Source organism: Alexandromys fortis, unplaced genomic scaffold (genome assembly GCF_014885135.2).
Source record: "Alexandromys fortis isolate MF-2015 unplaced genomic scaffold, M_Fortis_MF-2015_v1.1 scaffold_7, whole genome shotgun sequence".
Taxonomy (NCBI): domain Eukaryota; kingdom Metazoa; phylum Chordata; class Mammalia; order Rodentia; family Cricetidae; genus Alexandromys; species Alexandromys fortis.
The window spans coordinates 23,684,840-23,697,105 of NW_026067920.1; the positions used below are offsets into that span (position 1 = coordinate 23,684,840).

At 35.1% G+C, this 12,266-nt stretch overlaps 1 protein-coding gene across 1 annotated transcript in view; it reads left to right on the forward strand.

Annotated features, from left to right (window-relative positions):
* Usp34 (ubiquitin specific peptidase 34) overlaps positions 1 to 12,266 on the forward strand; it is a 204,573-nt gene that overhangs the window by 82,341 nt on the left and 109,966 nt on the right. The window contains 8 exon segments of the mRNA XM_050140825.1: positions 1,368 to 1,449; positions 1,531 to 1,623; positions 4,627 to 4,752; positions 4,927 to 5,056; positions 5,963 to 5,998; positions 6,441 to 6,571; positions 7,130 to 7,767; positions 10,632 to 10,846. Coding sequence (XP_049996782.1) covers positions 1,368 to 1,449; positions 1,531 to 1,623; positions 4,627 to 4,752; positions 4,927 to 5,056; positions 5,963 to 5,998; positions 6,441 to 6,571; positions 7,130 to 7,767; positions 10,632 to 10,846 — 1,451 coding nt within the window.

Here is a 12,266-nt window from a genome sequence, read left to right on the forward strand (position 1 = left end):
TAGAAGCCTTTCCTCACATGAATGAAGTCCTATGTTCAATACCTATTATGAATATAAATAACTATAAATAGGTAAAATTTGGTATATATTACAACAGAAATAAAACTTAAACAAAAAATGTAGATCTTACAAGCTGGCTCTGTGGGTTTATTACTGGCCATGTAAAGTCAAGAATGTAATTTGGATTTCCAATCCACATAGAGTGCAAAGTGGACCTTGCTAGAATCCCAAGGCTTGGAAGGCAAAAACATCGCTGGAACAAGCTGGATAGCTAGACTAATTGAATTGGTGAGCTCTTGGTTCAGTATATAAAATAGAGAGTAGTTAGGGAAGACACACAGCATAAGCCTCTAGTTTCCACACTACCTACCTGATTACAAACAGCACAGCACAGTGTAGGTGTACAAGCTTTGAATATGGCATGCACAAAGGCCATTGGCTCAATCCTTAGAACATATCTGCCTGCTTTCCCCAAGACCCAATGAAAAATAACATATAAATATCATACAATTCCATTTACTTGAAATCCTTATGAATTGATAAATTATGTTGACAGAAAATAGACTAATAAAACTGGAAATGAGAACAAGGACTGACTTATTGCAAATGGGAGATAGCAAATAAGATTTTTCTGAAGGGATGGAAATATTTGTTAAAATGTGTTGTAAGCATTTCATTCAAAACAGGTGAATTTTGTTTGTGTAATATGTATATCTTAAAGTTTTAAAAAATACTCAATTTAGTCTCCAACAGTACTTTTTGTTTGCTCTATTTTTTTTTCATGCTGTTTATACAATATCTTACCTACTAGTCCTTAAAACTTAAGGTAAATGGTCATTCTAAAAATGACCCACCTTGGCCCTAAACAAACATGTTGCCTTTCTTTTGCTTTCCTTGAGATAAGTGTTACTGTGTAGCTCTAGATATCCCAGAATTGAAAATATATAAATATTGTTTTTGTGATTTTCTTCTGTACATAACTTACTTCATTCATTTTGAAGCTTCATTAGTATTAGGAAGGAGACATGCAATTTTGTTCTTGGGTATATAATTCTTTATGTTTTCAACTCTTAAGTAACTACTTCCTACTTTGCAAAATCTTTCCCAAATGCTCCAGTGCCTATTGTGGAAACTAATGCCTGGGAGCAAAGTCTAAGGACTTGGTAGCTGGTGTTGTTACCTTAACTTTTCACTTGTTAATTGTTTGTAAATTCAGGGTATACTTATTTTAGTTATGCTTTGTAGTATTGTGAACAATTTTTTATAATTCTTTGTATTGTATGGAAGCAAATCTAGGTTTTCTTTTGTGTCTTTTTTGACATGAGAAAATTGCTTTAAAAATTATTTTTTCAATCATTTGATCCTAGGTCTATTGCAAAAGAACTTGCTGACTGGCTTATTAGCAACAATGTAGTGGAACATATATTTGGACCAAATTTACATATTGAGGTTTGTAGACAGTTATATTGGTTATCTATTATATAAAGGCATTTTAAATAAAAATAACTACACCAAGTTTTCCTTTTTTAGATTATTAAGCAGTGCCAAGTGATTTTGAATTTCTTGGCAGCAGAAGGACGACTGAGTACTCAGCATATTGACTGCATTTGGGCTGCAGCACAGGTGATACTAATGCTTCATATTTATTTAATGCTTTTTTTAATGTTCTAAATGCTACTTGGTTGTATTGCATGATGTTTCTGATGTGATCTTGGATTCGGCTTGACACTGTTTTATTGAATATTTTTGCTTGAATGTTCATGAGGAAACTTGGTAGTGGCAGATTTTGGAGAAGTGTTGTGCTCCTTACCTTCTTTGAACATGCTCTGTTTCTGTGTTTCAAGTAGATTTGGAGTTTATTATTTCGGTTAATATAAATTCTAAGCCTAGGTTTAAGAGAAAGAAAAGTGGTAATTAGAAAGTAAGATATACTCGAGAACCATGAGTATGGAATTCTCAAAGGTGAGTTGCCTCCTTAGACAGTAGCAATTTTTTTTTGTTGTTGTTGTTGTTTTGTTTTTTTTTTTTTCGAGACGGGGTTTCTCTGTGGTTTTGGAGCCTGTCCTGGAACTAGCTCTTGTAGACCAGGCTGGTCTTGAACTCACAGAGATCCGCCTGCCTCTGCCTCCCAAGTGCTAGGATTAAAGGTGTGCGCCACCACCGCCTGGCGACAGTAGCAATTTTTATGTGTGTGGATGTTTTACCTGTATGTATGTATGTATGTATGTATGTATGTATGTATGTATGTATGTATGTATGTGTACCACTTGCATGCCTAGTACCTGCAGTGGCCAGATGGAAAGAGTCTGATTCCATGGAACAGGATTTAAAGAAGGTTCTGAGCCACCATGTGGCTACTTGAATCCAAACCCAGGTTCTCTGAAGAGCAGCCAGTGATCTTAACCACTGAGCCATTTCTCAGCCATTACTTTTTAATACTTTTGACTTCTTTTGTATGGAGGTTACTAATGTGTGCTAATCAATTTCGGGGGTAGGGCAGGAGCCTTGGTTTTTCAATTATATGCTTTGGGGACAAGTTATTTGGGATTCAGTCATTATTTGATTTTCTTTTAATTCTGTCACACATTCGAGTATATACATGTTTTTCTTTCTGTAGTTATGCACAAGTATGTGCATTTGAAGGCCTTAGGTCCACATTAGGTATATTCCTTACTCATGCTCTACCTGTGGCTTTTCTTTTGTTTTGTTTTTGTATTTTTTAGATGCATGTTTTCTCGTTTAACCTGGAGGTCACTTAGTCAGCTAGACTAGCTTGACCAGTAATCCCTGGAATTCTTCTGTCTTTTTATGTGTTATAGGATTACAGGTGCACGACCAAGCCAAGTTTTTTACATGAATGCTCAGTATGTGAATCATGGTCTCATGTGTTTGTGTGCTTTATTGACTGGGTTTGGCAAGGGTTGCAAGTGCTCTTAACCCACTGAGACATCTCTCCAGCCTTCCTGATATTTCTTACAGCTCATCCCTAGGTTTAACCCCTGTGGTGCATATTTCCATTTCAACTATTGGACTTTTCAGCTTTAGGTGTTTTTTTTTTAACTTTGTTTTTTAAATTTTTCTATTCATGATCTTTTGTTTGGTCATTCTTTTCTTGAAGAATTTCTTTTAACCCTTTTAGATAATGTGGAAGTCAGAGAACAAATTGCACAAATCAGTTCTTTCCTTAAGCCATCCATATAGGTATAAGGTATAGGGAATGAACTCAGGTATATTTAGCTGCTGATCCATCTTGCTGGTCTTCTATGTCATGTACTCTTATTTGTCTTAAAGTGTTATTTTTGTCCCCATATCTCTGTTTCTGTCTGTCTGTCTCTCTTTGTGTGTATGTGTGTGAGTGAGATGAGAGACAAACAGGCTCTTTTTATTGCTGTGTAGATCAGGCTGGCCTCAGAATGACAGATTCACCTCCCTTTGGTTTTCAAAGTGTTGGGTTTAAGGATGTGTACTACCCTTGGGCCTTTGAAAGGTTTTTGTAATGTACAGGGTTGAAAATCCTTTTCCTGTTTGTCTGAAGATGGTAATCCTTCTGAAACATTTGTTATCTTTTCCTCTTTCTTTTCTTTTTCTTTCTTCTTCCCCCCTCTTTTTTCTTTTCCTTGTGAGGCAGTATTTCCTGTAGCCTAAGTTGACCTTAAACGCAGCAATCGCCACGACTCACCTTACTCTTCTGTCTCAGTGCTATGTTATTGTCTTGTTTCCTAATGTCCTGCTACTCTCTTCATTGTAAGGGGATCTATCTACCTTCTGTTTCTTTGTTGTCGCGGAATACTAGAGCCTGGTCCATCAGGCAGTCCCTTCCTCCCTCCCTCCTTCCTTTTTTCTCTTCTCTATTTTTCCTTTCTTTTGTCTTCCCTTACAGGATTTCTGTCTTTTTATGTGTTAAAGGATTACATGCTTCATCACCACCCGGCTATTCTTGGTTTTAATTGCCTACAGTATAGTCATTTTTTTTTAAAAGATTGGTTTATTATGTATACAGTGTTCTGTCTTCAGGCATGTCTGCATGTCGGAAGATCTCATTATAGATGGTTGTGAACCACCAAGTGTTTGCTGGGAATTGAACTCATGACCTCTGTGAGAGCAGCCAGTGCTCTTATGCCTGAGCCATCTTTCCACCCATATAGCCATTATTTTTAGCATTGGTGATCATACCAAGGTTTCACACTCTTAATACTTCATCACTGATCTATTTCCCCAAGCTCGTTAAATTTTTTTTATATTAATGATATTGGAATTCTTTTTACTAGAATTCTGAAAGCTTTTATTTGCTTCCCTTTTCTGACTAGAAATTAGCTTGTAGTTTGTTTGGCTAAGATAAATCAGTTAAATTTTGTTTTCAATTTTTAAAAATAGTGCCATTTACACTATAAATCAGTATTTTACCAGTATATAAAGTTTTTGTCGATTTTACAACCTAGTTTTTTCTAATTTTTTTTAAAATAACAAGAAAAGCATCATTTATTATATTCCAACGCTTAAATGCAATAGAGGATTATAGAGGAGTCAAGCTGGACTGGGAATACAGCACAGTGGTACAACCTAGCCTTTTCATATCAATAAATTTCCTTGGGGAAACTTGTTAAACTTTTGTTTCTTATTTTATAGCTCAAACACTGTAGTCGATATATTCATGACTTATTCCCTTCACTCATCAAGAATCTGGATCCTGTGCCACTTAGACATTTACTTAATCTGGTCTCAGCTCTTGAGCCAAGTGTTCATACTGAACAGGTAATACATTGAGAATAAATTCATATGTTTTGTTTCTTGCATGTTAGAATTTTGCATAATTGTTCAAATAGCTTAAGTTATATTTTATGTACTATTTAAATTCATTTAGAATTTTAAAATTTCTTATATGTCTGCCCTGCCCCAGAGGCTCTAACATTAATCTTTCTCTTTTAGACACTGTACTTGGCATCCATGTTAATTAAAGCTTTGTGGAATAATGCACTTGCCGCTAAGGCCCAACTATCTAAACAGAGTTCTTTTGCATCTTTATTAAACACTAATATGCCCATTGGAAATAAAAAAGGTTAGTCAAATATATTGTTGTTTGAAATAACTTGTATTGGATTTTGAGTTTATTAATAAGGTGTCAATTATTTTCTGGTAGTGCAGTTTGAACACTCCTAATCTGAAAATTCGTATCACTCCAAATCCAACATCTTTGTTGAATAAAGACTTACACAGAAAGTCCTGCATCCTTTCTAACTATCGTCATAAGTGCACTGCCGATAATATGTAAAGTTATTCTTAGCCTGGAATGGAAGTTTTATATAAGAAGTGCACAAATTGAGGGGCTGGAGAGATGATTCAATAGTTAAAGATTACTGACTGCTTTCCCAAATGTCCTGAACTCAATTCCCAGCAACCATTTTTAATGGGCTCTATTGCTGTCTTTTGTCATGCAAGCATACTTGCAAGGAGAGCACTCATATATATAAAAAACATAAGTAAATCGTTAAAGAATTGTATGAATTAAAAATAAATTTTGTGTTTAAACTTCTAAAATCTTAGAGTAAACACAGTCTGAGACACATTAAAATCCTATGCATTTTTACATAAGATATTTAAGAGGTAGTCAGAAGTTTGCCTTCATTTTAAGTGAGATTTGGGGCAGGATTTGTATTTGGAATGGGAAGTAGGCTTTGTATGAAATGATTAAAGATTAGAACGTAATAATGGTTCTTTTTAACTTTGCATATCAGTTTTTCTAACTTTTTTGTTGCATGTTTGAATAATTTTGAAGGAATTTTTAAAACTTTATGCACTTAAACCCAGTTTTCTTTCGACATCATACTGTCTTTCTGTGCAGATACCCACAATAATTGACAGGTTTCCCTATCAGTATCTTACATACATAGACAGTGTCTGTATTGTCTCAGAGAAGGTCAGTCACTTAGAATGTTTTCCTCCTGTTTTTTTCCTTTTCCTTCAGAGGAAGAAGAGCTGAGAAGAGCAGCTCCTTCACCTTGTAAGTCGAGCCTTAGAAATGCATGACAGTGTGACTTGGAGTTTTTGTGATCTTTGAGCTTGTAGATCTTGTGTAGTGTATATATTTATGCAGTGTATGCTCGAGTCACAATTTTATTTGAGAAAAAGATATATTAAAATACTCATCTTGCCTTTTTGTTTTGTTTTGTTTTCAACTCTTGTAGTCTTAAACCTGCTAGACAGCAAATGACTGCACCACTGAGCTATAGCCCCACACCTCATCTTACCAGTTTTGCTTAAAATCATTAGTATCTAGATTTTAATTGAGATTATTTTTATCCTTTTTAGAAACAACAAATTTAGAGCTGTAGTTTGGTTTCTTAGCATAAACTTTGATAAGTAACTCAAGGAATCAAAGTGTGGTGTCCTATCAGATGCATGTTAATTTAAATCAGAAATAAGAATTTAAAAATCGATTTTAGGGTCTCCTGCAGCAAGTCCTCAAAGTAGTGACAACAGTGATACACATCAGAGTGGAGCCAGTGACATTGAAATGGATGAGCAGCTTATTAATAGAACCAAGCATGTGCAGCAACGACTTTCTGACACCGAGGTAAGTGAAACGGAGGTCTCTTGTCATAGGATTTAGAAAATCTGTTTTAATTTGACCTGGGGATAATACCACTCTTCAATTTCTTTATGTAGGACTTTGGACATCCTTAGAGTTTTATATTTATTTCGTAGTTTTCAAAGATAATAATGCAGTACTATTGCCAACATTTTCAAAAAATTTGTGTTGAGGCCAGCCTGGTCTACAGAGTGAGTTCCATTTTCAGGACAGTCTGCACAGAGAAACCCTGTCTTAAAAACCAACCAAACAAACAAACAAAACACAAAACTTGTTGTGGTACTCAAAAGATGGCTCAGATGTAAAGGCACTTGCCATCAAGTCTGACAAACCAAGGACCCGTAGATCCCCACAAGAAGAGAAGCAGCTCCTGAAAAGCTGTCCTTGACTTTCACGTGTACTCCACATGTCATAGCACATGTTCATAGAGACACTGGAAATAAATAAATTAGTAATTTTTTAAAAATATTAACGCATATTATCTACATGCTAGTTTCTCTCTCAATGTTCTGAATTTTTAAATATATTTGTTTATAAATACAGGAATCCATGCAAGGAAGTTCTGACGAAACTGCTAACAGTGGTGAAGATGGAAGCAGTGGCCCTGGTAGCAGTAGTGGACATAGTGATGGATCTAGTAATGGAGTCAACTCAAGCCATGCGAGCCAGTCAGCTGGTAGTCCGGGAAGTGAGGTGCAATCAGAAGACATTGCAGACATTGAAGCCCTTAAAGAAGAAGAGGAAGATGATGATCATGGTCACAATCCTCCCAAAAACAGTTGTGGTACAGAACTTCGAAACAGAAAGTTAGAAAGTCAAGCAGCCATTTGCTTGGGGGAATCCCAAGGCACATCTGAAAGAAATGGGACAAGCAGTGGAACAGGAAAGGACCTGGTTTTTAATACTGAGTCATTGCCACCTGTAGATAATCGAATACGAATGCTAGATGCCTGTGCTCACTCTGAAGACCCAGAACATGACATTTCAGCGGAAATGAGTTCTGCACACATAGCACAAGGTTCTCAGGAGTCTTGTATCACACGAAGCGGGGACTTCCTTGGGGAGACTATTGGGAATGAATTGTTTAATTGTCGGCAGTTTATTGGTCCACAGCACCATCACCACCACCACCATCACCACCACCATCACCACCACCACCACCACCACCACCATCATGATGGGTAAGAATGCTTAAAAATAAATGCTGTATTAGTGTTTCTTATAGTGAAATACTGCTATTACTTTTTCAGTTGGTATTTAGTTGAGTACTATTTAATTCTCAAATAGATAACGATAAATTTTTTGTTGTCAATTTAAGAAAATGCAAAATGTAAGGTAATGTGATTGCTGCTAGTGTACCTCAAGGCCCCGGGTTCAATCAGGACTGAAAAAAGTAAGGTTCACTTTAATTACATATTTTATTTAAGCAAGTAATACTTAAAGATCATAACCACATTAACTGATATAAAACCTGAAATACTTTTCCTTTTCTATTTAAGTATTCAATAAATATTACGTGTATTTTTGCCATTGCAGAGCTGACAATTAAACCCAGCACTTTGCAAATGCCATGCAAGCATCTGCTACTAAGCTATATCCTTGACTCCCCTCAGTTTATATTGCTAAAGTCACAATACATCTCTGTAATGGCCACGGTGGACATAGCAAATGCTGTACTAGGCAGCATAAATTTGGATCTTCAACTCTTTTGTTTTAGCTGTTGCCTAAAAGCACATGTAGGATTGCTTGTAGCAACTTGAGTTAAATGTTGATTAAAAACACGGCCTTCTAATTTTAGGATTACTATTGTAAGGATATCTGTGGTAAAAGATTTTTGTGTTTGTAAAGTATATCTATTTAATAATAACTGCTTCTGTTACTTATAGAAATAAGAAATAAGTAGGACTAAGTTTTTAATTTGTCTCTTTTTTTCTTTTTCTATCTTTTTTTTTTTTTTTTTTTTTTTGAGATCTGGTCTCACTGTCTTCAGACTCACAGAGATCTGCCTGCATCTGCTTGGAATTCCAGGCTTGTGTCAGAACTATGCCTGTAAACCTCCTTTTTAAAAAATGAAAACCAAAACAATCATGGCCAACATTCCTGAAAACCCTCTTTTTCGTTAAAAAGCAAAACAAAAATAAACTATCAGGGGTTTATTGTGAGAATTTCATGGGCTACCTTGATTACTACAAATGTGTAACTAATTTTTAACCTGTTATTTATTGTCAGTATAACTCGTTAAAATTTGGGTTTGTGGTGAAACAAATGTTCGGTTTATCGGGATGAATTTTCTATGAAAGACTTGCTGTTTTGCTAAATTTTCCAAAATTTAGTTTAGTTACATGAACTAGCTATAAATGTATTCATTTTAATGTTACTTCCTTTTTATTCTTATCATAAGGGCATTCAAGTTTTAAGGGATTGTTTGTTTTATCTTTATAATGATTTATTTTTATTTTATGTGCATTGGTGTTTTGCCTGCATGTCACATCCCCTGGAACTGGAGTTACAGACAGTTGTGGACTACCATGAACCTGTGTCCTTTGAAAAACAGGCAGTGCTCTTAACTGCTGAGCATCTTTCCAGCTCATGGCAGTGTTTCTTACTCTTGACACTATTGATGTTTTGAACCATGTGATTTTTTGGTTTTGAATTCTTAACTGTCTGAATACTTCCTTGATATTGTTCATGGTTGCAACATCCTCAGCCCCTATCTGTAGATGCCAGTATCCCTTCATTTGTAACAATAACAAAAATAAAAGATGTAGTTAGACATTGTTAAATATCACCAGTTTAGCCAAATCATTTCTAATTAGAACATTTGGATAATACCTCACATTATAGATGGTCCCTAGCAACACTCATGATAATGACAAAGTGGTAGCATGTGGATAAAACGAAGGTGCAGAGTTTTAGTTTTAGAGACTGGATGTCTTTTATAGTACTGATCCACTCTCATAATAAACACTCAAAATTAGTAGACCTTAAATGTCTACCCCAAAAGTTTTAATAATTGAAATTTTCCTTATGGCTTTTCCATATTCTGTGTGTGTATATATATAGTGAGTCTTTGTATCAGTCCTGGTCTTTTTTTTTAATTTCATCATCATTTTGTCTTTGCTATCTTGAAATATACCCAGTGTGGTAATATTTAGAAATGAACTTAAGCAGTTCATTTTTGAGTTGAAGGAAATATATTTGGAGACTCGAAGTTTTTTTGGTGGTGCTGAGGATTAAACGCAGGGCATTGTTCATGTTAAGTTTGTGGTATACTGTTGATCCATACTTTGGGTCTTGTTCAGTTAACAACAACTTCCTAGATTGCTACCTTACATTGGAATCTTTTGTATTCTCTACGATATCATTTGATAATGTACTTACACGAACAAATGTAAAGAAAACTTATGGTTTCACATTTTATGAAATTGAGTTTATGTAATAGTACATAACATTCATTATTAATATTACCTAAAATGTTTCTTTTTGAAATTGCAGTGAGGTATATTAATATTCATATATTATTGAATATAATTCTTATATGTTATAAAATTAACTTCCATATATTAGAGTCTTTATAGTATTCATAAATGTCTCAATATTATATATTGTTAAAATGTTTCAACCCAATTTCAACTAAACACCACATCGTTTAGTTTCTGAGTATGGAATAATTTGTACTAAATGTTACCGAAGAGATTTTTAAAAAGAAAAGCTTAAAGCAAAGCATAGTGTCTTTAATCCCATAGTACCTTTAATCCCAGTACTCAAGCTGAGGCACGTGGATCTCTGTGAGTTTGAGATCAACCTGATCTACACAGTGAGGTCCAGGACAGCCAGAGCTACATAGTGAGACCCGGGTTTTGAAAAAAATAAACAAACAAAAAAAGGTTTCCAATTAAGTTCATAGTTTCAAGGGCTAGGATACAGCTCAATAGTAGAATGCTTGCATAGCCTGCAATGGGACCTGGGTTTAATCACTAGCAACAAATAAATAGATGAGTAAAAGTTGGTACTTACTAAGTTTATGGTTTTCTGTGTGTTGTAGACATATGGTTGATGATATGCTAAGTGCAGATGATGTCAGTTGCAGTAGCTCGCAGGTCAGTGCAAAGTCAGAAAAAAATATGGCTGATTTTGATGGTGAAGAATCTGGATGTGAAGAGGAACTAGTTCAGATCAATTCACATGCAGAACTAACATCTCATCTTCAACAACATCTTCCCAATTTAGCATCTATTTACCACGAACATCTTAGTCAAGGTAAGATTTTAAGTCAGTATTACCTTGTTCAAACCAGGACTAATTTAATTGCATGGTTAAAAAGAATAAACTGTTGATATTATGTTTAAATGGTTGTGCCAAAATAATTTAAGCAATAGCTTTTTTTTTTTTTTGTCAAGACAATTATTATGAACACTCCATGAGAATAAATGAGGCCTTTTTGTTTGTCTGAGGTACTGGGGTCTTGGAAGCAAGGGATTTTTGCATTGTCAGCAAGTATTGTGCTATTGAGTATTTTTTCATAAAATGATGGTCACCTAGCAAATACAATGCATATTAATGATCTGTAAGACATTTTGAAAAATGTGATTATGATAGGTTTGAATTTTAGAAATTTATGTCCTGCAGATAAAAAGAATGCAAAAGATCATATAGCATATAATTCCATTTATGTGAAGTGTGTAGAGTGATTAGATTTATAGAGACAGAGGTACAGATTGCTTGGAGTTAGGGAGGGCAAAGTTTTTCTTTATTTTGGTAATGAAAATGTTTGAGAAATGGTTAGTTACATCACTTTCAGTTGAATATAAGAAGGTAATAGAAACAGACCAGTTTTAAAGGAATCGAGACTGAAGTTAAAGAATAATAGAGCCATGCCTGTAGTCCAAGTATTCAAGTAGGGAATACCAAACTTGAGGCCAGCCTGTACTATATAGAAAGCAAGCCTCTATTTCAAAACATTAACATAACAATAGATGGTGATGATGATGATGATGAAGTAGGAAATAAGGAGGAAAGAGAAAGAAAAGAAAAAGGGGAAGTAATATTTAGAATTGTCAATTTAAAGACATTTAACCCTTTTCTTGATTATAAACCATCAGCACATACCAGGTTAGGTTTTGGAATGATAGAGTGTTATAATAGAAAAAACCTGGTAGATTGGGTTTTTGGTAAAAGATCACTGTCAGGGGGCTGGAGAGATGGCTCAGTGGTTAAGAGCATTGTCTGCTCTTCCAAAGGTCCTGAGTTCAATTCCCAGCAACCACATGGTGGCTCACAACCATCTGTAAAGAGGTCTGGCGCCCTCTTCTGGCCTTCAGGCATACACACAGACAGAATATTGTATACATAATAAATAAATAAAAAAAAAGATCACTGTCAGACTAGAGAAACAGTATTACTGTGAGTGTGTTCTTTCAAGGTAGTTTGAGGCCACCAAAATTAATTTGATGCCATGTTAATCAAGTTGTTACCATTCTTTTTTTCCCCAATTTTTAAAAATATTTATTTATTATGTATACAATATTCTGTCTGTGTGTATGCCCGCACTCCAGAAGAGGGCACGAAACCTCATTACAGATGGTTGTGAGCCACCATGTGGTTGCTGGGAATTGAACTCAGAACCTCTGGAAGAGCAGGCAATGCCATTAACCTCTGAGCCATCTCTCCAGCCCAAGTT